Here is a 22,344-nt window from a genome sequence, read left to right on the forward strand (position 1 = left end):
ACCTGTAAAATGGAGATAATACCTATAGCATCAGCGGTCCTGGGGTGAGAAATAACAAATGTGTGAGCTGGACCCTTAAAAGGTAGTTAGCGGTGGCTCCATTTGCTGCAATGGATGGCATCTGTTTAAAAGCCCCGCAAAACCTCCTGGCATTTGTCACAGTAAGTCTCTGGACACGGTAAGTCTTTTAAATCCTCTCAAGTCTCCACGTATCCAAGGGCTCAAAGAAAGGCAAGCAAATCCCGTCCTCCTCCCTGAGGGACCCAGAGGGTCTGAGATACTCTGACCAGGCCGTGGTCAAAGACCAGATCAGCTTCCCCGGGCCTGGCCCGGGAGGGGCCTTAGAGGTCTCGATTGACCCCCTTCTTTTCCGCGGAGGAACGGGGCCCAAGGTCGCGTGGTGAGACGCTGGCGTAGCTGGGCCCCAGGCTGGATCCCCGCACTCACAGTTCAGGGCTCTCCCCCTGCTCCTCACTGACGCCCCGCGCCCCAGCTCAAGGGGAGCCAAGATCACCCAGTCGCCCCCACTGCACCCCTCGAATGGATCTGCCCAGGCCCCGCACCCTCAGCCCCGCGCCATCTGGGCTCCCGGAGGCCGGAAGTTCCTGGGTCCGCCCAGCCGACGCGGGCGCGGGCGCCAGACGGGCCAGGCGGCGCCTCCCGCGGCCAGGCCGCCCCCTGGCGGGCCCGGGGCGCTCGGCAGCTGGGAGCCGGGTGCCCGCCCTCTCCCCGCCGCGGGGCGGAGTCGCCACGCTTGGGGTCCGCTCCCCACCTCCCAGGCTCCCGCCCCGCCCCCGCCGGGTGGGCTGCGGGGCGCGGCGCCTTGAGGCCGGGCGGCGGGTCCGGCGGCCGTCGGAAGCTGCCCGCCGAGGGGCTGACGAGGGCCGCGGGCGCGGAGCTCCGGCGGCCGCTGATGGGAGGCGGCCTCCGGGAGAGCAAGCGACGGCGCCGCAGCCACCATGGGGAACAAGCAGACCATCTTCACCGAAGAGCAGCTGGACAACTACCAGGTGAGCCCGCCGCCCGGCCCCCGAAGCGTCGCCCCTCGGCTCCTCCCTTTTTCCTGTCGCTTGCTGGGGCCTCCCGACAGCCGGTTCACCGGTTTCAAACCTTGCTTCTGCCTTTAGCTCGACGCTTGACCTTGGGCCGGTGACTTCTCCGAGCCTCAGTTTACCTACCCGAGGAATGAGAGCGCTTTCCACTTAAAAGATTCTCGCAGGCGTCCCTCGCTCCAGCTTCCCCCCTCCTCTCTCTCTCATTCAGACTTATTGCTCTTGGTCCCAGGCTGGACCCGCACCCTTCCCCGACTACTCCTCCCATAGCCCACCTTGGCGCAGAGATGGAGTCCTTAAACGTAGGCTGGAGGGAGGACCCTCCCACCCCCCACTCCCCAAAACCTGGGAAGCAGCCCAGGAGAGTGAGTCTTTGTAAAGTAGAAATTAGCTGGGTAGGGAGTGAAGTGCATCAGGACCCAAATGCCATTCTAGGTTGGGGTCTCTCCGTATGGCCCCAGTATGGAAATAATTGGAGCAAGAAGGCACGCCAGGTACCAGTCTTACGTGGTCATCTCTCCAAGCTCGCTCAGGCCCCCAGCAGCCACCCCCTTAGACCCTCCTGAGTACCTCTGCCTCCAGAGCCAGGGAGCTGTCCAGATCAGCTCCCAATGTCCTCCCACTCATGTACAAACTTTTCTGTGGTTGCAGGATGGAGGAGCCCAGCCTCCTGGCTTGCCCAGAGCCCTGGCCAGTTTGCGCAGGCCCCTTCCCTGCCCTGCGCACTGCAGCTGCCCCAGAACTATCCACGTTCCCTTGACACACCGGGCTCTTTCCTCCCTCTCTTTGCCCGTGCTCGGCGATGCCGCTCCCCGGTCTCCAAATGATTTCACTTACCCTCCCAGGCCCAACTCTGATGCTTCTTTCCTGACTCTGCCAGGCAGAGGGAGCTGGACTGTGTTGTGGCCTGTGTGGAGTGTGCTTGGGGGAGATGAACACCAGCAGGGTCTCCACAGCTGCCTGTTGCCTGCGTGAATATTTATTTTGGAATCGAGCTTGAAGTGTGGGTCCTCTGATGTGGGCACAAGTAAAATAAAGGCCCTTTTCCTTTGCTGGTTGTCAATAACACTGCTTTCTCAGGGCCTCACGTGGAGGCGCCTTCTGTGTACCCAGCGCTATAATGGAGGCTCTCTATGCATCAACTCATTTGATCATCACAGGGAGGTGGATTATTTAGCCCCATTTTACAGTAGAGTAAACAAAGGCTGAGGAGCCATTCGGTACCCTGCACAGTGAAGGTTCACACAAGAATTTGAATTGTGAATCCAAGGCTCACTCCTTTTGTTGGGGTTGGGGACTGTGTGTGCTCTATGTCCTCAAGGCCCTCACTGTCTGCAGAGACAGCCCCTCGCCTCCCGTGAGAGGCAGGCGGTGAGTGTGCTCTAGGGGAGGGCACTAGGGGGCAGTGGGAGACCTGGAGGGAAGGGGGGGCTTTGCTTCGACTGGTAGGTTCAGAAATAATGCAGCGCTTGCAGACCCTTGAAAGATCAGTAGGATTTTGCCCATCAGGGCCCCGAAGGAGGCATTCCAGGCAGAGGGGACAGCTTGGGTAAAGACTTGGAGGTGGGTCCAGGCAAGCAGGTAGACCACGCTCAGAAGAGTAGCCTAGTGGGCATGGGGAGCCTGGGTTCCCACTCAGTCCGGCCTGGCATTGAGTTACCGTTCGGAGTCAGACCCAGTGCTGGGTTCTGATCCTTTGCCAGAGGCTGGACCTGGTGGGAGAAACGAGAGCTGTGAAACCTGAGAGCCCCACGTCTCCCTCCCTGAGACTCTCCAGCTGGCCAGGGCCAGCGAAGGCCAGCTGGGGGTGACCCTGAGTAACAACCACCCCCTCCCCCAACTGATCTCCAGGGTTTCCTGCCCTCTTCCCCAGTCCCCAGGTGCCAGTGTTTCCCAAAGTTCAGATCTCTTCCCAGACCACTTCTCTGCCTTCCGGATCCAGCCCCTAGACCCCTCAAACAACCAAGAGCTCACCGCCTTCCCCAGGACCCTCCACTGCTCTTTGCTCTACTATGGCCTATGTTTTCAGTCAAGAACAAGTCCTGTAACTCTCATCCTCTTTGGGGGCTCACCTGGGGATCCCATCCTCGATCTCCATAGCCAGGGCCCTGGGCGAGGCCTCTCAGTGTCGTGTAACTGAAAATGTAACTGCTGCCTCCCCACCCCACCCCGTTCTGCACCCTCCAGCCACCCGCGTGCTGCTACCACAATCTCTCAGTTTCCCACTCCATCCCCTTTTCACTCCTTCCCATTTTCTTTCAACAGACACAATGTGCATCACCAATGTAAAACAATTTTTTCTTTAAAAAGAATCTCTGGACCAAGAGTTGCATCATATGTGTATTAACTAGTCCCCCACTGTGGTGGGAGACCCTAGGGAGTTGTCCATATATAGGTCATGAATGCCTGGAGCAGAAGTACAGGGTCAAAGATGTGAAGGATCTTTCTAAAACATGGGTGTGACCCTCTCCTCTCCCTGGAATTCCACAGTGTCTTGGGATAATAGCCTGAGCGGAGTGGAGAGCAGACCTCACCCTGGCCTGGTCTGGGCTCAGCCCAGCCTCCAGCCTCATTTTGAGTCCCTCTCCTGGCACCCCAAGTTCCAGGCACACTGAAGGGCTTCTAGCCAAGCATGGCCTCACCTCTGGCCTTGTTCTCCTGGCGCCCTCCCCTCACTTCTTCATCAGCGTCATCTGGCCTATCTTTCTGTCCATGCCAGGCCTCACCTCTTTTGGACAGGCTCCCTGATGCCCTCCCCAGATTCTTCTTGTGGCCACAGAATGGTTTATACCCAGTCATCCCTGTCTGTTTCCCCTCCATCCCACTTCCTGTGTGTCCCCTGCTCAGGCACAGAAGAGGCAGTGGAGAATGTTGTCTGAATGAATGAATACTTGTTAAAGCACGGCTCTAAGGAGGGGAAAGAACTCCAGGGATTCTGAAGTCCTGGGTTCAAGTCATGGCTGGGCCTTAGATGCTGTAGGCCTTAGTAAGCCATTGTCCTCTTCTGGGTCTCAGTGTCCCCACCTCTAAAATGGGAATGATTACTAGCCCTGCTGTGCTCATGTCACAGGGCTCTTGCAGGGATCAGCTGAGCTGTGTGATGGTCAGCTGGGCGGTGCTGAGGCTTGAGCTGGCAGAGCTGGATGGAGAGTGCACTCCAGCTGGGACTGGCTATGGCTCGGCTCAGGACCACTGGCACAGGCAGACCAGGCATGTGGGAGATGGGAGGCAGGGAGGCTACCTGGACAAAGTACCCTTGAGTTGAGCTTTGGAGCATGGAAAGGATTTGGACAAGCTGGACAAGGTGGGGAAGGCACTCCAGGTGGGAGAACAGGATGAATATAAGCTTAGAGGAGGAACTGTAGCCTTAACTGGCGTAACATCTGAGCTTCTACTATAAAAGCCCAGCCTGCCCTGTCTTCTGCTGCCAGAGTCCTGAGGGCCCATCTCTCCTGGGCTAGGCCCCTTCCCTCCCTCCCACCCACCCCTCATGACCCTAACTTGAGCTGGGACTCTCCCTGAAGACCTATCCCTGTGAAGTCTCAGGGGCCAAGCAGTGACCGGACATTTGTTCTCAGTGGAGTATAGGGAAGAGTTCCTGCAGACCTATGGCTGTAGCTCCCTGGGCAGCTGAGTAGATGGAGGGGGGCAGGGTTTTTGTTTGTTGTCTTCAGGGTGGGAACAGACACAGAGCTGCGGGCTCTGAAGGGATGCCTTTGGGACATGGGGTACTGGGTGGAGCTGTTGCACAAAACGGGTAAGCTGTGGCCTATAGGCTCCCTGCATCTTATCTCATTTGCTCCTCTCACTGCCCCTTTCCAAGAGGCAGTATCCCCATCTTACGGATGCGGAAACTGAGGTTCCAACAGGTGACTGAACTTGCCTAAGGGTCCAAAGCAAGACGAGAATTTGCATCTGACTACTAAACCTTTTCCTCTGCCACGCTGGCAGTCTACTCAGAGCCCTGAGAAGGAACAAGGAACAAGGCACTGCCATGTTCCTCCCCTATGAGCTGCCTCCCTGGGATGAGTTCCAGGGAAGTAAGTCAGAAGAAAAAGCAAAACATCAGTCGATGAGCAGGTTCATGGTAGCTTTATTGGTAATGTTGAAAGCCTAGAAATGGCTGTGGCTAAATGTTCAGAAAGATGAGAAAGTTTAGGTTAAGCAGGGCCAATGCCTTCAGTGAGATATTCCCCAGCCAGTGAAATGATAATGTTAACTGCTGTGGAAGGTTTATATGGAAAAGTCTGGCCATTCATTCCACCAGTCTCTATTGAGCATGCACCATGTACCAGATATGGGAATACACAGTGGAAGCAGGAGGTGGAGTGGTTGGTGTACAACGGTGCTGGGTGGACTGTGGCTCTGTTTCCACTCAGTGGGCAGTGGTCAAGAAGCACATAGGGGGCTTCCCTGGTGGCGCAGTGGTTAAGAATCTGCCTGCCAATGCAGGGGACACGGGTTTAAGCCCTGGCCCGGGAAGATCCCACATGCTGCGGAGCAACGAAACCCATGCGCCACAACTACTGAGCCTGTGCTGTAGAGCTCGTGTGCCACAACTACTGAGTCCACGTGCCACAACTACTGAAGCCCATGCACCTAGAGCCCGTGCTTCGCAACAAGAGAAGCCACCGCGGTGAGAAGCCCGTGCACCACAACAAAGAGTAGCCCCCACTTGCCGCAACCAGAGAAAGCCCGTGTGCAGCAACGAAGACCCAATGCAGCCAAAAATAAAATTAATTAATTAATTAAAAAAAAAAAAAAAAGAAGCACATAGGCCTGAGTTCCAGCCCAGCCCAGATCTGCGTGTGCAATTTAGGGCAAGCTGTTCAACTTTGTTGAACCTCGGTTTTCCCATCTATAAAATGGGGAGGTAATGCCTGCCCCCCCCACCCCCCACCCCCACCCCCGCCTATAGGCTAATGATGAGGATTAAACAAAATTGGATATTCAGAGCCCCCACGGACCAGCCCATGGTAATTATGGACTGGTTGTGGTGTGGTTCTCGGGCTGGGCTGCACAGTGCAATCACCTGATGGCTCTGAAAACTGCTGATGCCTGGATCCACCCTCAGGGATTCTGTTGTAATTGATCTGGGGTCCATTGGTGGTGATGGGAGGGGACACAGGGAGTTTAAACAGCTCCCAGGTGATTCTGCTCTAGAGCAGAGGCCCTCACACTTTAGCAAGTGTCAGCATCTCTAGAAGGACTTTTAAAAATGTAGATTGCTGGGCCTCATCCCCAGAGTTTCTGATTGTAGTTCTGGAGAGAAGCCTGAGAATCTAAACTTCCACTGAGTCCCCAGGTGATGGCGATGCTGCTGGTCCAGGAACCACACCTTGAGGACCATTGATGTGGACAGATGTAAGTAGTTGTGATAAGGGACTGGAGTCATGTGAGAAGCTTTCACATTTAATGCCAATAGAACCCTCAGGTCAGGACCCAGATACTTCCTTTCCAACCCAGAGGATAGGAGAGAGGAGAGAAGAGAGGGGAGGGGGAAGAGGATACGCCAGGGGGAAAGAGAGCAGAAGCCAGGGCCTCTCCCCATCCTGTTATGCCGACACCCCCACCATGCTGGTTGGAAGCGCTCTGGCCCTTCTTTCTGGCAGCTTCAGGCCGTAGAACCAGCTGTGGGACTGAGAGAGGTTTGTGCCTGGAAGGCCCAGCTGGGCGGCCTTTGCTGCCTGCTCCAGGTTTCTGGGGTTTGCTGAGAAATCAGCCCACACGGTCTTCAGCCCGTCTGAGTCTTAGGCCTGTGGGGCTTGGAGTTCTTTGCCCATTCTGGGTGGGGAGGGGGCACTGCTTCCCCAGCCTGAGCCTCTCCTGGCCCCTACAGAGGAGCTATCACCGAAAGCAAAGCCTAGCCCCCCAGGAGAAGCCCCTATGTTTCCAAGAAGGGCCAGACTATGGGGGTCCTTAGTCTAACTCCCACCGAGCAGCGGGTGGCTCGGGACAGACTTGTGGGGCTAACTGGGGCCTGGAAATTGCCACCAACTCTCCCCTCTTCGCCTCTCCTTCAGGTGCCCAGTGGAAACCCTAGATATGCATCCTGTGGGCCTGCTTTCTTGGGTCCTCCTCAATGTGCAGTGCAATTGCCCCGGGGCCAGGGGCTCCAGGTCTCATCCAGTGCAAGCCAGGCTGTCTGCAAGCCTGTACCGTGGCCATTAGTCCCTCGTCGGAGCCAGCTCTGGTCAGCATACTGCCCCAGGAGGCCCCACCAGCTCTGGGCTCTGGGCTCCCTCATGCTTCAACAACAGGCCAAGGTGGAGGGGCCAAACAGCAGGGGAGGAGCACAAAAGCCCTTCACGGTTGGGCATTTTACAAAGTGCTGGGTCCTTTTCACCCCCATACTTCCCACAAGGCCTGGCATAGTAGCATCATCACCAGGCAGGCGGAGCTGTGGATAGAGGTGTGACTGTAGGAGGTGGGTTATCCAGACAAAGGCAGGATCCCCAAGATGAGTTTATAATCTGGGTGAACTCAGGATCCGAGTGCTGCCCTAACCCTGAGTCATGCCTACCTGGGGGTTCCCAGCAGCCTCCACCCTGGCCTCTGTCCAGGTGCTGCCAGTTCCTCCCTGCCCACCTTCCTCCTCCCCCTCTCCTCCTCGGGCCCTTCTTTCCCCACACTCCAGCCTCTTCACTGCCTTCTCTAACCTCATCTATTCCTGTGGCTTCAGATACCAGTTAAATGCTGGTGCTTCCCCAGTCTGTGTGCCTGGAACTCTCAGCCTCTGACCACGGGGCTGCTGCCTGCAACCACTCAGGACACACACCACCCATGACTCCACGAGGCACAATTCTTAGGGGCTGCAGCATGGACCGTGCCCCCTGCCGCTGGGCAATGTGGTGACCCTGTCAGTCCTCACTCCTGCTTTGTCTCCTGAGTTGTCTCCCAGCTCCTTCCCCCGGGGGTCCCACAGGGTATCTCCTGGCCCCTCAAATCAATGGCATCCACCTCTGAGCTCTCCATCTGCCTCCCAAATGCCCTCCCCTACGCATGCCTCCCAGCCCCCCACGCCACGCACTCGCTTCCCTGGCTCAGGTCAAAAGCTTCAGAAGGCAGCTTCTGGACCCACTAAGACTGCTCCCCGCAATGGGCTGGGGCAGGGAGGGGTGGTAGTGACTCTGCTGCCCCCAGTCCAGGGCTGGCTGTTCCTGTGTGGCTCTGAGGGAGGAAGGACAACCAACTAAATATGCGTTTTCCTTCCACAGGACTGCACCTTCTTCAATAAGAAGGACATCCTCAAGTAAGTGTGGCTCTTGTTCACCCCTCTGGAACTGGGGCAGGGGCAGGGGTGGGGCCGGGGACCCTGGGGGCGGAGGCAGGGGGATGGGGGGTTGCTGCACCGGCTGAGGACTAGCTTTTCCACCCCCATCAGCAGCCGAGCGCAAGCAGCTGTGGGAACTCGAGACGTCCCACCCCCGGCCAACATCCTTATGCCAAGAATCGAACGTCTGCTTACTGCATGCCAGGCTCCGTGGTGGGCGGTTTCAGGAACACTCTCATTTAATCCTCATTGTGCCCTTGTAACAGGAGAATCCTTTTCTCCTCACTTTACAGGTGGGGCTTAGCAACTTGGCCAAAGTCGCCCAGCCAGGGACTGAAGACCTGGCCTCTGACTCCAGGGTCCTTGTTATTTCATTGCACCCTGGGACCTGTCAGACTAAGGGGGGACCCTGTCTGTTAGACTAGGGATCCCTAAGAGCCCTCTGGCTCTGATGTCCTGCCACTCCTGGGAGGTCCTAAAGGCAGGGGCATGGCAGGCAATGCCACCACCGCCCCTGAGCTGTCCACCAGGGGTCTCTTCCCTTTCTTTGGGGTGGGGTGGGCCTAAACAGGAGAAATGAAGGGGGTTGGCAGCCTCAGAGCCCCAGGACCAGATGGTGGGCAGGACTCACAGAATGCCAGGAAACCTGGCCCCACAGGCCTTGCCAGGCCCCCCTCCCTGGGCTATCAGGTGGCACTAAAAGCCAGCAAGGTCTCAGGATCACTTTCCCTGGAGGTCGATGGGCAGGCTGGGGCTAGAGCCTGTTACACTTCCCAAGGGAGCTGTGGTCTGTCACTGCCATGACCACTCTGCTCAGATGGTGTCCCTCGGTCCTTCCTTTCTGCCCAGGCTGCTTTTCCAGCCTGTCCCCTGGGTGTGCAGGGATGCCCACTCCTACCACCTTGGAGAAGCAGGGTGAGGGGCAAAGCCCCCAGGCCTTGGCATCAGCAGACCTGGGCTCTCCTTCCCAGCTCTGACCTTGGACAAGCTTTGAGCCTCGCTGAGCCTCTGTTTCTTCTGTAAAACGGGGATAATGATACCTCCCCCGTTGCTGAGAGGCAGGAACGCCAGGGTGTGGTGTTTGATAAATTGAATTTGGTCTGTAGCTTGAGTGAGGTGTGGGGTGTGCTTCCCATTTGGACAGATGGTCCTCAGAACTGTAATAACACAGCGGTCACCCCGGCATTCCCGTGGCACCTCCTACCTTTCAGAGTTCTTGGCCCAAATCCTCGTTTAAGCCTCACCACATTTGTCCTCTGTAACAGGGAGCTCCCGCCATCCTGACTTCCCACCTTTGTAGACGCCGGGCCCAGACTGCTTGTCCTGGGAGGCCCACCACCATTTCTGTTCTGGCAGCAAAAGCTTGTCCCCAGGCCTTGGCACTGGCTGCCCCGCCGCCTTTCTCATCTTCCCGCTGCATTCCTGCATGTCCTTCAAGACCCACTCCAGAGTCATCCACTCTGTGAGCCCCCAACTCCCTGTCCCCCAGCTCTCACACAGCCTCTTTTGCAGCCTTTTAGGGGGCTCTGGGGGCTCATGGCTCAGGTGCCCAGCTCCCCCCGGACTTGCAGTCAGGCAGGACACAGGCTCCCCATGCCTGGCACTGGGCACGGCACCAGTAAGCGCTTGAAGAGTGTGTGGGTGAAGGATGGGTAGGGTTGGCCAAGGGGAGAACATTGCAGGCTAGGAGCAGCGGGGTCAAGGGCACAGACCTGCTTCGCCCTGCCCCATCCCCAGTGGTCTTACTGAGAGCAGCAAGGTTGCCCATGGGGGAGGAGAGTGGTTCAAAGGCCAGGCCAGGAATTGGATCCAATCTGAGGGGCCTTTGGGGGTGACCCTGGTCTCTTGGCAAATGATCAGCCCCAGGCAGGTGGGTGGTCTGAGCAGGGGTAGGGGGTCTCCTGGCTCCCCACAGCCCTGGCCTGCCCAGCTCTGCATCCTTCAGTGCCGGCCTCTGTAGTTTAACCCAGGCCTGGAGTCCACAAAGGGGGGAAAGGACCCCTTCTGGCAGCTGGACATGCTTTCTGAGTCCCCCGCTGCCTGCTCTGTCACTGGTTCCTTCAGGCCCCACTTCTGTGTTAGCACTCACTGGGGACCAGACCCAGTGCTTTTTCTGCAGAGTTGTCATGTGAGGAGGGGGAGGGGGTAAAGCCCCACTGGGAGCAGGAGCCCTGGGATCTGGTCCCCACTGTGTAGCACCTGCCATGTCTCAGTTGCCACCTCTGCAGCATGGGGATGACAGTGCCCCCCGGGGCTGTTTTCCCACAGACTCCAATGGCTGGGAGGGCAGGGGTGATAGCGTTGTTCAGCACAACACAGGCTGCTTGGAGTTTTGTTGCCCACCCGTCCACCCTCAGGAAGGGTCGTGAGGCCAGGCAGTGTGTGGGATTACATGTCCCTGGGGGACCAGGCATGGCCTCGATTGCTCGATTCCAGTTTCAGCCCCCTTGATTTTCTCCATCCTTCTCTCTGGGCCCCAGCAAGAGCCAGTGTGACTGATCACCCCTGCCAGGCGAGCCCTCTCCACGCTGTTCACATCTCAGGTCCAGGCGGGACGACCGAGGCCCTGAGCCCAGAGAGGGCCAGGAGCGAGGACCTGGCCGGCAACACAGAGCAGGTCAATGGCAGAGCCAGGCCCTAGGCCCAGGGCCCTCCTCCCAGGGGCCTTCCAGCGCTGTTACCCCACCCCCACGCGGATGGTTTTCTGGGTGGGCTGCACCCTGAGTACTGACCAGATGGCGAGGAGGAAACGTGAGCAGCAGGTTCTTCTTTGCAGCTTGGGGCCCAGCTCTCTGGTAGCCTTGGGTCAGTGATACTGAGTCACAGATACCCGCCTGGGCAGTTTTCCCCTCCCCTCCCCTCCCCTGCTCCCCTCCTTCCTCCGTACTCACATACACACCCACAGACCCGGGTGGATCCAGTTGCTCCCCAGGGCACAGCTCTTCCACCCCGACGCTGAGCCTGAGTGGGCAGCCCCCCATTCAGCCATCTTCTTTGCTATAGGTAACTCCCCTGCCCCCAGTTAGCCTGTGCTCCTAAGCACAGAGAGGCCCAGCTAGCACCCCGGGGTGTTTGCCTATTTGTTACTTTATCATCTATTTTATTTTCTCAACAATTTTAAAACTCTGTATAATCTATTTTAATTACTTTTAATTTTTTATTTCACCTGTGATACATGATGACTGTAGAAAAATTAGAAAATAAGGCCAGTCAAAAGAGAACAAAAACTGTCTGTAATCCTGCCACCCAGAAATAACAGCTATTAATCTTTCGGTATTTTTAACCTCTGGGTAAAAAATGTTTAAATATTTTCCCTTTGTGTGTGTTTATCTGAAATTTGGATCAGGTTGTTCTGTAATTTGCTTTAAATTGCTTTTCCTTAGGCGACTTGTAAAAATAGATAAGATAAAAAATGATCTCACCACCTCTTCATTTGGTTGGACATTTAGATTTTCAGCTTTTCACCATTATAATTAGCACTGCAGTGCACATCCTTGGGACACCATGACATATAGCCCATGCGTCTGGGATTATTTCCTTAGAATACATTTCTAACAGATTTCTGGATCAAAAGGCATGGACATTTTTAAGGCTTTTGATTTTTATTGCTAAATTGCCCTCCAGCAGCCATGCATGAGTCTCCATTTCCCTACTTCCTCAATCACACTGGCTGTTACATCTCTTTTGTCTTCTGTCCCCAAATCGTTTACTGACTATCCCAAGGGTCTCAAACTCAGCTGTCTGTGGGGGCCAACATGCACTGCAAATAAATGAAGCCATGTAACCTGATGGGAATGTTTTAGGATAAGGATCTGCAGAAATTGCTGTTCCTGAGCCCCAACTGGTTGTGGCCTTGGGGAAATCCAGGTTTTTCATGTAAAATTGTTTAATTTGTAAATGTTGGCACCTAACTTTTAAATCATTATTTTACATGAAAGCTAGACATGAATGTGGACCACCAACCAGTCTGTGACTTCCAGAAGAATCCATCTTCTCCCCACTGATTTCAAATGCTGTTTGTCTTGGACTAATTCTCATTTATATTTGGGTCTGCCTCTTCTATGCCAATGTCTATTCCATATGGTTTTACTTATAATAGCTTTAAACTATGTTTTAACATCTGACGGGACAAACATCTCCCCGGTTTCTCTTTTTTCAGGGATTTTCCCCCACTCTCCAATGTTTATTCTTCCAAACAAACTTGAATCAGGTTGGCAAGATCTCAAATAAATCTTTTGCAGATTTCAATTAAGATTGTATTCATTTTACAGGAAAATGAAGAGAAGATTGCCATCATTACAGTAGTAAGCCTTTCCAATCAGGAAAGTTAACTAACTCCCTAAATATTTTACATCCTTTGGTAAAGCTTCATGGTTTTCTTTGTGCACATTTCATATTTATTTTATACTTAGTTGTTTGGGGGTTTTTGGAGGGGGATTTTGTATTGTGAATTAGATCTTCTGTTATATAATATTTTTGAATAGGTGAATGCTGGTAGAAAAACTATTGTGTAGAAGAGCTACTGAGCTCTTCTACAAATAGTTTTTTTTACTAACTTTTTTTTTTTGGCTGTGCTGCGCAGCATGTGGTATCCTAGTTCCCCAACCAGGGATAGAACCTGTGCCCCCTGCAGTGGAAGCATGGAGTCCAAACCACTGGACTGCCAGGGAAGTCCTCATTCAAATAATTTTTAAACTGATTATTTTTGGTTTTCCAGGAAGTAATAATTTGCATTCTCCTTTCCAATATTTAGATATACTATTTTTTTTTTGACTAATTACATTGACTAGCACTCACGGGGGAAATGTTATATAATGATGGTGATGGTAGGAATCCCACTTTTATGGGAATGTCTGTAGTACTTTTATCATTTAAGTATAATGTTAGGTGTTGATTTGAGGTAGAGAGTATCCTTTTGTTTATGTTTGAATAAGGATTTTAAGTTTTTTATTGAAAAAATTAATATATACCTTAAAAATACTTATTTTTATTAATAAATATTATATTATTATATTATTAATATTATTAGTATTATTAATAAATACTATAAAACTCAGTTCAGAAGTAGGTAAAGTGAAAGTTGGCCTTCTCTTATCACTCCTCTCCACTCCTGCCTCACAGAGACCATCAGTGTAAACATGTGGTGTACACTTTTCATATATTTTTCTGTGTACATACAACCATCTAGTCATAAGTGCAGCTATCAAGTTGATCAAAATATTTTTTGCTGCCTATTAATGTGATTTATAGTCACAGATTTCCAAACATTGATCCATCCATGCATTCCTGGAATAAATCCTACTTGGTCCCAATGATTTACTCTTTCAAATGCTGTTGGAGCTGATTTACTAATATGTTATTTCATAAGATTTTTGCATCTGTATGTGTACGTGGCATTGGTCCATTTTGGATGCTACCTACTAGGTTCTGGTAGCAGGGTTCTTATTAACTTCCTAACATAAACTGGGAGACTTTCACTTTTTTGCCCCATGCTCTGGAACAGTTCAAGTAGCATAGGTATTGTTTCTGCCCCTGGAACTTATGATAGGACTAATATGTACATCTTCATGAATTCAGTAGTGCCCTTTATTGGGAGGAGGGGTACAGGAACGCAGTTCTGTGACAGTTTTTGGAGTTTTTCCCAAAGCAATTCATCTTTCCAAATTCTCCTCGAGTTTTCCTTAAAAAAAAAATTCCCATATCACTATAGGCATAGAGTCAGAACACATCTCTGTCCCAGGGCAGAAGCTGGCCTTCGTACCCCAGAAGACACCTCCTCAATTCCACTAATACCCACAGGCCTTCTCCCAAATCCTCGCCCCTTGCAGGGAGCCCCTGACATGGCAGGCAAAACGCTAATAGCTACCAGTTGAGGCCAGGTGGTTTTAAATCCATCCTTTTTAATCCTCACAGGTGTGAGGAGAGTAGGACAATCCGCATTTAACTGATAGGGAAATCTGTTCTCCAGTGGGTTAACCCACTTGCCCAAGGCCACGCAGCTAGTGAGAGGTGTAGGCAGGGCTCCAACCTCAGTCTGACTCACGTCCCTGCTGCAGCCACCCCACAAAACTTTGAAGGTCTAAGCCAACCCTCAGACACCCGAACATCACATCCCAAATGTCAAGGTCAAGTGGGAAATGTAACCGTTGCAAATACTATGGTCCTGTCAAAAGCGCATGAAACCAGATGCGTAAAGTGTGATATATAGTCCAGGTTCCATGTTTGGGGACAGTATAAAAAAAGGGCAAATTTTTCCTCAATGCCGAAAGTAAGAGCAAAGAAAGTCCTCGAATGCCCCGTCGTGGAGGGTCCCAGCTTGATCCTGTCACTCTGTTATCCGCTGCCCCCCTTTGACCCAAAGGACAGGGTTTGGGTTTTCCCCTCCAGGTCTGTGTTTCCAAGCCTTGGAACTTCCTTGTGATTTCAGGCCCTTTTATAGGAGCATGTGACTGGCCAAGTGGGCTCATGGCATTTGCTTTGCGTTTGCTGTACAGGTGCTCTGAACCAGGTGCTGATGTGCTGGCCTGGGTGGCCTGACTTAACAGGGAGGGCCTGGACCCACCGCTGTTGGCTCTGGAAGCTGGGGCAGACGCTTAACCCCTTAGCCTCAGCTTCCTCACCAGAAAAACAGGGGTGGGGGTACTAATAGCTACCTCTTGGGGTGGTTAGGGATTAAATGGAGTAAAGCAGTGCACACGGGGTTAACCCAAAGCCCAGCACAGAGTGAGCATTTGCTAAACAGTGGCTGACGTTTTGTGTGTGAGCTGGGCAAGCAGTGACCTGCTTCACTGGAGAGGGCTGGGCGGCAGGGTGACAAGAGTTGGGTGGACCCTGATGGGGGATTGGGTGGCTATGCTGAAGGGCCTGCTAAGGATGGGCCTAGGAGCATGTCACTGGGCCAGGCCACTTAGAAGAAGACCAGGGTTGATCTGGCTTTGGGGGGTAGCAGGGAAGGTGGGCCCTGGAGATGTGGGGTCACCCCTCCATCCAGGCCCCAGCAGCCCTGGGCCTCACCACAGCCCCTTGTCAATACCCCTGACACCTGTCCCCCTGTCTGGCAGCACTTCCTGGACACAATTTCATCTGAACCTAATTTGTACCTGCCTGGGGTTAGGAGGGGAGGGCTGTTCTTCGGGATATCAGGGACCTGGACAACAGGACACAGGGCCGCAGAGGAATAATGGAGGAGGGGCTTCCAACTGAGACAGGGTCAGGATGTCTCACACCCTTGAGGGTCCACGCAGCAGGTAGGTGGGCTTGTGTCCCAGGGCCCCCCGAGCAAGGTGGGAGGGTGAGAGGGAGCTGGGGACCTGACGCATCAGCGAGGAGGGCCAGGCCCAGGGCAGTGGGCTCCATCCCGACAGCCCCCAGCTGGAGAGAGGTGGTGGATGGCTGTTCTCAGGGGCTTCACAGGATGTGAGGGCTTCTGGAAGCTCTTCCAGAGACCCAGCCCTCAGGGCCTAGCCTGGGGGCAGGGGTAGCAAACTGGGCCAGGACTTCAGCAAGGTCAGGAGTGGGGAGCGACAGGAACAGCATGAGGAGGAGGGGTTAAGAGCCTCTGCTCTGGATTTCCGGTCCCGGGTTCCAGCCGTGGTCCCTGAGACTTCCTAGTTGTGTGGTGTTAGACAAATCACTCTTTTAACCTCTTCAGGCCTCAGTTTGCTGAGCTGTAAGAGGTGACGTGCCTGGCACACAGAAGACTCTTAAGGGAGTCCAAAGAGGAAAAAAAATAAGATCAGGTGGCAAGCCCTTGCGGGTGGGGGGATGGGTAGTGGCAGCAGTGGCCGTGGTGTTGGTGGTCATGGGAATGGCCAGGACACAATCTAATCATCAGCATAGGGCTCTGGGCAGAACTTGCCTCCCTTACAAATCCCCCATCCTGTGGGCAGAGCAGATGGTCTCCCCAGGCCCCTGGCCAAGGTGGGTCTCCAGCGTGAGGGGCCAGGGTGCAGGCAGGGTGGCGCTGGGCCTCTCAGGGCCCGGGGACTGCATCCCCTCCAGCACTTTTTCTCTGCTTCCCTCGCAGGCTCCACGCCCGCTTCTATGAGCTGGCCCCCAACCTCGTCCCGATGGACTACAGGAAGAGCCCCATTGTCCACGTGCCCATGAGCCTCATCATCCAGATGCCGGAGCTCCGGGTACGTGAGAGGCTGCTGCTCGGCAGAGCCGGGGGGACCAGCTAGAGAAGGCCGGGCAGGGGGGCCGGGAGTTTGGGGAATATGCCCCTCTGGATGGGCAGGGCAGCAGGGGCACCCAGACCTGAGTTGAACCCCAGCTGTGCCTCAGTTTCCTCATCTGCACCCTGTGAATAAATGAGCTACGTGTGTAAGTAAATGAGCTTACTCGCTAAGGGTGCCGTGATTGGTGCTGCCCTATAGTCTGCAGGGCTCTCGGCCTGTGCTCACCTGCTTGCCCCTGTGTTAAGTGGCCCATCTGCTGTCCTTGGCAGATCTTGTTTGTGTCTGCCTGTGTCTGTAATTTTTTTAGCCTCGTCCTCGCACGGCTGTTGTCTCTCACAGCACGGTCATCCATAGCATCTCCTCTCAGACTTTAACGTGCGCAGGACTCACCTAGGGATCTTGTCAGGTTCAGTAGGTCTGGGGGTGGGGTCCAAGATTCTGTTTTTCTAACAGGCTCCCAGGTGAGGCTGATGCTGCTCGTCCTCAATCCATATATAGCCTTGACATAAGAGTTTCATTTCCCGAGTTCCTTACACATAAAATACACTCCAACGGTAAGAAAGCATTTGGGTTTTTAGGGCACATTGCTGTGGGTCTTTGCAAAGAGCCCCTTGCCAGACCTCAGGTGTGTGACTCTGGCGTCAGGGTGTCCACCTGGGGTCCACATGGCATCCCCTTGGGGCCTGTATCCTGGTTATGACCTCAGTCCTGGAGGACAGTGAGCCAGAGGCTCAGCCCTGACAAGCGTGCAGCCTGGCCTAGAGAGGGGCTTGATTCCAGGCTCAGAGGATCACTAGAGGGTATGAAGCACTTCGGCAGGAACCATGGGATTGTCTCTCAGCCCCCTGTGCTGGCCCAGCTGGGGTGGAGGACCCCAGGAGAGGTGGGCCCTGAGTGAGCTGGGATCACAGGAAGGAGTCAATGGTATAATTCCCCACCTGCCTATGGGCTGGTCTAGGAAAATTTACAGGAGCTGGGTGACTGGTGGCCTGGGATCTGACTGGCTCTCTGCCTCCTCCTGCTGGTGGTCCCGGCCCAGTTCTCCCACCTCTGGGGCCCCACTTCTGCCCCCTGTGATCTTGGTCTCAGCTGAGAGCTGCCCAGACCCTGGGCTCTTGTTGTAATAGGGAAGAACCTTTCGTATTCTATTCCAAGTTAATCACTAAAGGGATGTTTCCTCTAAGCTTAAATTATACATAAGGGCCCATCTCTGGGAACCCTGCCTCCCATGTAATGAGCCTTAAGCTAAAAGACCTTTGTTTAGCTCACAAGAAACATCCTGACCAGGCCCACCTGTGAATGACTACAGGGAGGAAGAAATTAACACCTCCCCTCCGGAGGCTGATGGGAACCAGGAAGTGTTTGACTTCACTCCCTCCCCTTTTAGTATAAAAGAAGCCTGAATTCTAACTCAGGCAAGATGGTTCTTTGGGGGCAGGAGCCCACCGTCTTCTTGGTTAGCTGGCTTTCTGAATAACGTCACTATTCCTTGCCCAAACAACTCATTTCTCTATGTATTGGCCTCGTGTGGTGAGCCGTACAAATGTGGACTCAGTAACATTGTCTCCCCTTGCATGTCAAGGAGGCAGGAGCCTCCATGTACTCCCTGGGCAATGGGACTAATCCCTGCTCCTGCCTCAGAAGAGGTGATGCCTCCAGTGGGCACACCTTGGTTCTGTTGAGCCCTCCGTGCTGATCTGAACAATATAACAAGACATGATGCTTGCAGAGCTCTCACTGGTGCCAGGCTTCGTACCAACACCTTACATACTTTAACTTATTCAACCATCTCACAACCCAATTAAGTAGGTGCAATTATTATTCCCACTTTACAGACGGGGAAACTGAGGCCCAGGGGGATAAGGTCACATAGGCCGTAGCTGTCGGGCTCTGGGTTCCTCCCAGTGAACCTTCATCTATGGTGACTGCTGTGGTTGTTTTCTTCAGGAGAATCCCTTCAAGGAAAGGATTGTGGAGGCTTTTTCTGAGGATGGCGAGGGGAACCTCACCTTCAACGACTTTGTCGACATGTTTTCTGTGCTCTGTGAGTCGGCTCCCCGCGACCTCAAGGCAAACTACGCCTTCAAGATCTACGGTAACGAGGGCCTGGAGGAGGGGCTGTGATGCTGAGTGCGGGTGGTGGCATTCCATAGGCCACCTAGTTACTGCTGGTTCCCACCGTGGGGACGCTGGGGACACCAAGAACACTCTGAAGAGTGCATGTCCAGCACAGTGGCCAGTGGGGACAACTAGTGCATAAGAGACATCTGCAGGGTCCTGAGAGCAGGGGAGGGAGGGACCCACTCCACCTAGGGCGGGTGGTTAGCGTGAGGAGAATTCACATGTGGTGACATTTCAGCATGGCCTCGGAGGACAAGAGGAGATTTGTCAACAGGAGAATGGGGGTGGGCATACCTGGTAGAGGGAGCGCCACAAAGCACAGGGCGTGGTGAGAAGATGGGGAGACGAATGTGGGATGAGGGCGGTGTGATTCTGGGGAGGTCACTGGGGCTGGGCTGTGAGGAGCCAGCCAAGGAATGTGGGGGCCACTGCAGGGTTTCAGGTGAGGTCAGGAAGCCCTGTGTTCTAGAAAGATCACACGGCATCCTGGAGGAGCTAGACTGGCAGACGCCAGGGTTCTGGAGAGGAGGCCTCTGCTAGGTGGTGAGGCTGGGCTGAGAGGTAGGCTCCTAGGTCCCCCCTGCCACCTCTGCAATTGCTGCCAGAGGTAGGGTGGCCTCATTTCACCCCAGCCCAGCCCAGGACCCACTGTCCCACTGGCCACCAGAGGGCGCCAAGCACCTGCGAAGCTTTTGGTTTCTCCTGTGGCGATAGGAGAGAACTTCACGCTGCAGAGCTCGTATGCTCTGAGCCTGACAGCAGCTGGGACTGGTGTCAAACCCTCAGACAGTGCTCAGATGGGAACTTTGAGGCCCAGGGAAGGTCCGTCCTGGACCAGAGGAGCCACAGACAAACCTCCCGTGCCCAGCATCTTTCATCAGCCAGGGTATCCCAAGGCAATGGGGCCCATTGGGCTGTTTTTTCATTTTGTAGTTGTCATGTTTATTTCAGGGGACTTTGGTCTACATATATCTCTGCACCCACATTGTGTTTGCACGTCAGAGGCATGGTACCCACCTTGTCTACCCTTAACAAACTACGCCCACAAGGTTCAAGTAAAAAGCTTCTCGAATTCCAACCATCATCCCCCTAATGTTGGACCCCATGGCATTGCTTCTGGGAAGGCTGTAGTCTGCCAGAGAGGGGAAGTGCAGGACACACAGCCAAGCAAGTGTGGGGACAAGTGAAGGGAGAACCAGGGCCCCCCTACCACCCTGGACTGGCGGGTGGAATGGAGAAAGGCAACTGGGACCTGGGGTTTGGTGCTGGGGGGAACTGGGGCCTGACCTCTAGCAAGGATCACCCACTTCCTTGACCTTAGTTTCCCTGAAGAATGAATGGAGTCTGCTGGACAGAAAAATGGGAAGGGCGCTCCAGACAGAAGAAATAGCACATGCAAAGATCTGATAGTTGGGTTGAAAGGCAGTCAGAAGGGTGTTCGAGTTCCCTGTGATGAGCCTGTGTGTGGCTCGGCCCTCTGAACATCTTGCTGAGCTGTGGACAGTGGTAGTGCCTTTTGCCGAGTAGAATCAAACCATGTTCCCTGCTCTTTGTGCACAAAAGCCAACCACAGGGCCTCTCTCTGGGGGGGCTTCTGAGTCTTCTGACCTCCATGTCTGGCTTGGGACCAGAGGCAACGTGGTGCAGTTTAGAAAACATGGGTCTTAGCATCGAACAGGCCCTGGTCAGCATCCCAGCTTCCCCTCCAACAGCCATCTGACCTTGATTCAGTCACTCGGCCTTGCCGAGGTCTTGGTTTCCTTAGCTTTAGAGGGAAAACAGGGTCCACCATGGGGCAAGGCCAGGAGAGCCATTTAGCCTGGGCCCAGAGTTCCCAGGAGGCCTCAGATTTGGACGTTCGAAGTGTCTCAGGCCAAGGCTGGGCTTGCCGTCATGGTGGGGGTTTGTGCAGATTGTGAATGCGGATTTGTTGAATGTGGTGTTAAGAGGTGCCTCGTGAGTGAGACCCCCTGGTCCCTGTCGGCTGAGGACAAGGATCCAGTGTCCCCAGAGTGTGCACAGAGGGGCCAGGGAGGTATCTGGTGTGACCAGCTCAGAGGAGAGTGGCCTGAGCGTCCCTGACCCCACCCCACAGACTTCAACACGGACAACTTCATCTGCAAGGAGGATCTGGAGATGACGCTGGCCCGGCTCACCAAGTCGGAGCTGGATGAGGACGAGGTGGTGCTCGTGTGTGACAAGGTCATTGAGGAGGCCGATCTGGACGGCGACGGCAAGCTGGGCTTCGCCGACTTCGAGGACATGATCGCCAAGGCCCCCGACTTCCTCAGGTGCCTTCCCGAGGGGCTGGCATGGGCAGGGCAGGCCTGAATGGGGGCCGCAGCCAGGAGACCCCGCGGGGCTGAGGCACTGTCACTGCTCCCGAGAGCAGTGGTCCCGGCAGGCCCTGTGTGGGCTGGGAGGCAGGTCACGTTCCAGGCCCAGCTGCTCTCAGTGTGTGACTGGGAAGTCCTCTGTCCCCAGCAGGGCCAGTCTCTGGTGAAGGATAGAGACTGAGGGCCCTTTGGTTATGTCGGGGGTTGGATGCCCTGGGCACAGCTGGTCCTCCAGGCCTTCCTTCCCTCATGCAGATTGTTTGCATCCTCTGCACCCTCCTGGAGGAACTGTCCAGGGTTGGGTGTGGGGCCTGGTTGGCTTTCTGCTGAGGACCTTTTCCCACCCAGTCCAGAGCCTCTCAGCCCCTCTTGCTCTTTCTCTTTCCAGCACTTTCCACGTCCGGATCTGAGGACAGTGCCGAGGTTGCAGGGGCCAGAAGCCGACCATCCAGCTCTGCTGCCTACACGAGTGTGACCTCCAGGCTCCCCAGAAGAGGAGCTGTGGCCTCTGGGGTTTACACCCACGCACATTTCCTTGGCCCTTTCGGCAAAAAATCCTTAACCAGGGAAGGGGGCATGTGAGGAGCAGGGCCTTTCCCAGTCCCCCTGTGGTCCCTCCACAGGCCTTCCCTCTATCCCCCCAACCTTCCCCACACCCTGGTCCTCTCCCCATCAGAAATGGCCCTACTGGGAGGGGAAGACAGAACCCCTAACAGGGCAGGGGTGCTGACTTGTCCAAGTGCTGGGTGGGCACCCTGGTTGCCCAGGGCAAAGTGAAAAAAAAAAGGACAAGGTTTAACGAGCTATGCAATCTTTCTCCAAAACCCACAGCTGGGCTACACCTGACCCCGCCTGTTCCTTCTCCCCTGACCCTTCCCAATGTGCAGCTGTGTGAACAGTGGGTCCAAGGGCTCTGTCCCTGTCTCTGTCCAGGACCTGAGCACCACCCCATCTGCCCTCCCCAATGATGTGGAATCCTCACTGGTGTTTGCTGTCCACAGATTTGTGAACTCCTGGTACAGTAAAACACTTTCATGTCCCTGTGTTCTCTGTGTCTGCCAAGGTTAGGAAATGTTCACTGGTCCCTTTTCTCCTTGAAATTCCACCATTAGCAATTCATGTCTCTAAGCATTGCCTTCCCACTTTAGGCACCAACTTTTATTTCAGTGCTTATGTCCTTGAGGGGAAGACACATCTGTGCCCCAAATCTTCGAGTGAGCACCATGAAGAGATGTTGGGTGAAAACCGTTTCCATTTCCCTCATAGTGATAGTCATTCCGGTGAAGATTTATGGAGTACGAACCATGTGTCAGGTACAGGGTGACCAGATCACATAGGGATGGCCAGCAAGCGCCCACTGGCTGGCTCCAAAAACTGCCCAG

General features: G+C 54.4%; 1 protein-coding gene across 5 annotated transcripts; it reads left to right on the forward strand.

Annotated features, from left to right (window-relative positions):
• The first annotated feature begins 704 nt into the window (after positions 1–704).
• CIB2 (calcium and integrin binding family member 2) lies at positions 705–21,997 on the forward strand. Of its 5 annotated transcripts, XM_028496071.2 has the most exons (8): positions 705–1,010; positions 6,358–6,416; positions 7,076–7,245; positions 8,270–8,304; positions 16,352–16,463; positions 18,453–18,600; positions 20,722–20,917; positions 21,351–21,997. In XM_028496071.2, the coding sequence occupies exons 3-8, from the start codon at positions 7,135–7,137 to the stop codon at positions 21,370–21,372; spliced, it is 624 nt and encodes a 207-aa protein (XP_028351872.1). In that variant the 5' UTR covers positions 705–1,010; positions 6,358–6,416; positions 7,076–7,134; the 3' UTR covers positions 21,373–21,997. The 5 variants fall into 5 exon arrangements, with proteins under 5 accessions (XP_028351872.1, XP_028351871.1, XP_028351874.1 ...); XM_028496070.2 differs by having other exon boundaries at positions 20,722–21,997; XM_028496073.2 differs by lacking the exon at positions 7,076–7,245 and having other exon boundaries at positions 20,722–21,997.
• The last annotated feature ends 347 nt before the right edge of the window (positions 21,998–22,344 follow it).

This window comes from Physeter macrocephalus, chromosome 11, assembly GCF_002837175.3.
Source record: "Physeter macrocephalus isolate SW-GA chromosome 11, ASM283717v5, whole genome shotgun sequence".
Lineage (NCBI taxonomy): Eukaryota > Metazoa > Chordata > Mammalia > Artiodactyla > Physeteridae > Physeter > Physeter macrocephalus.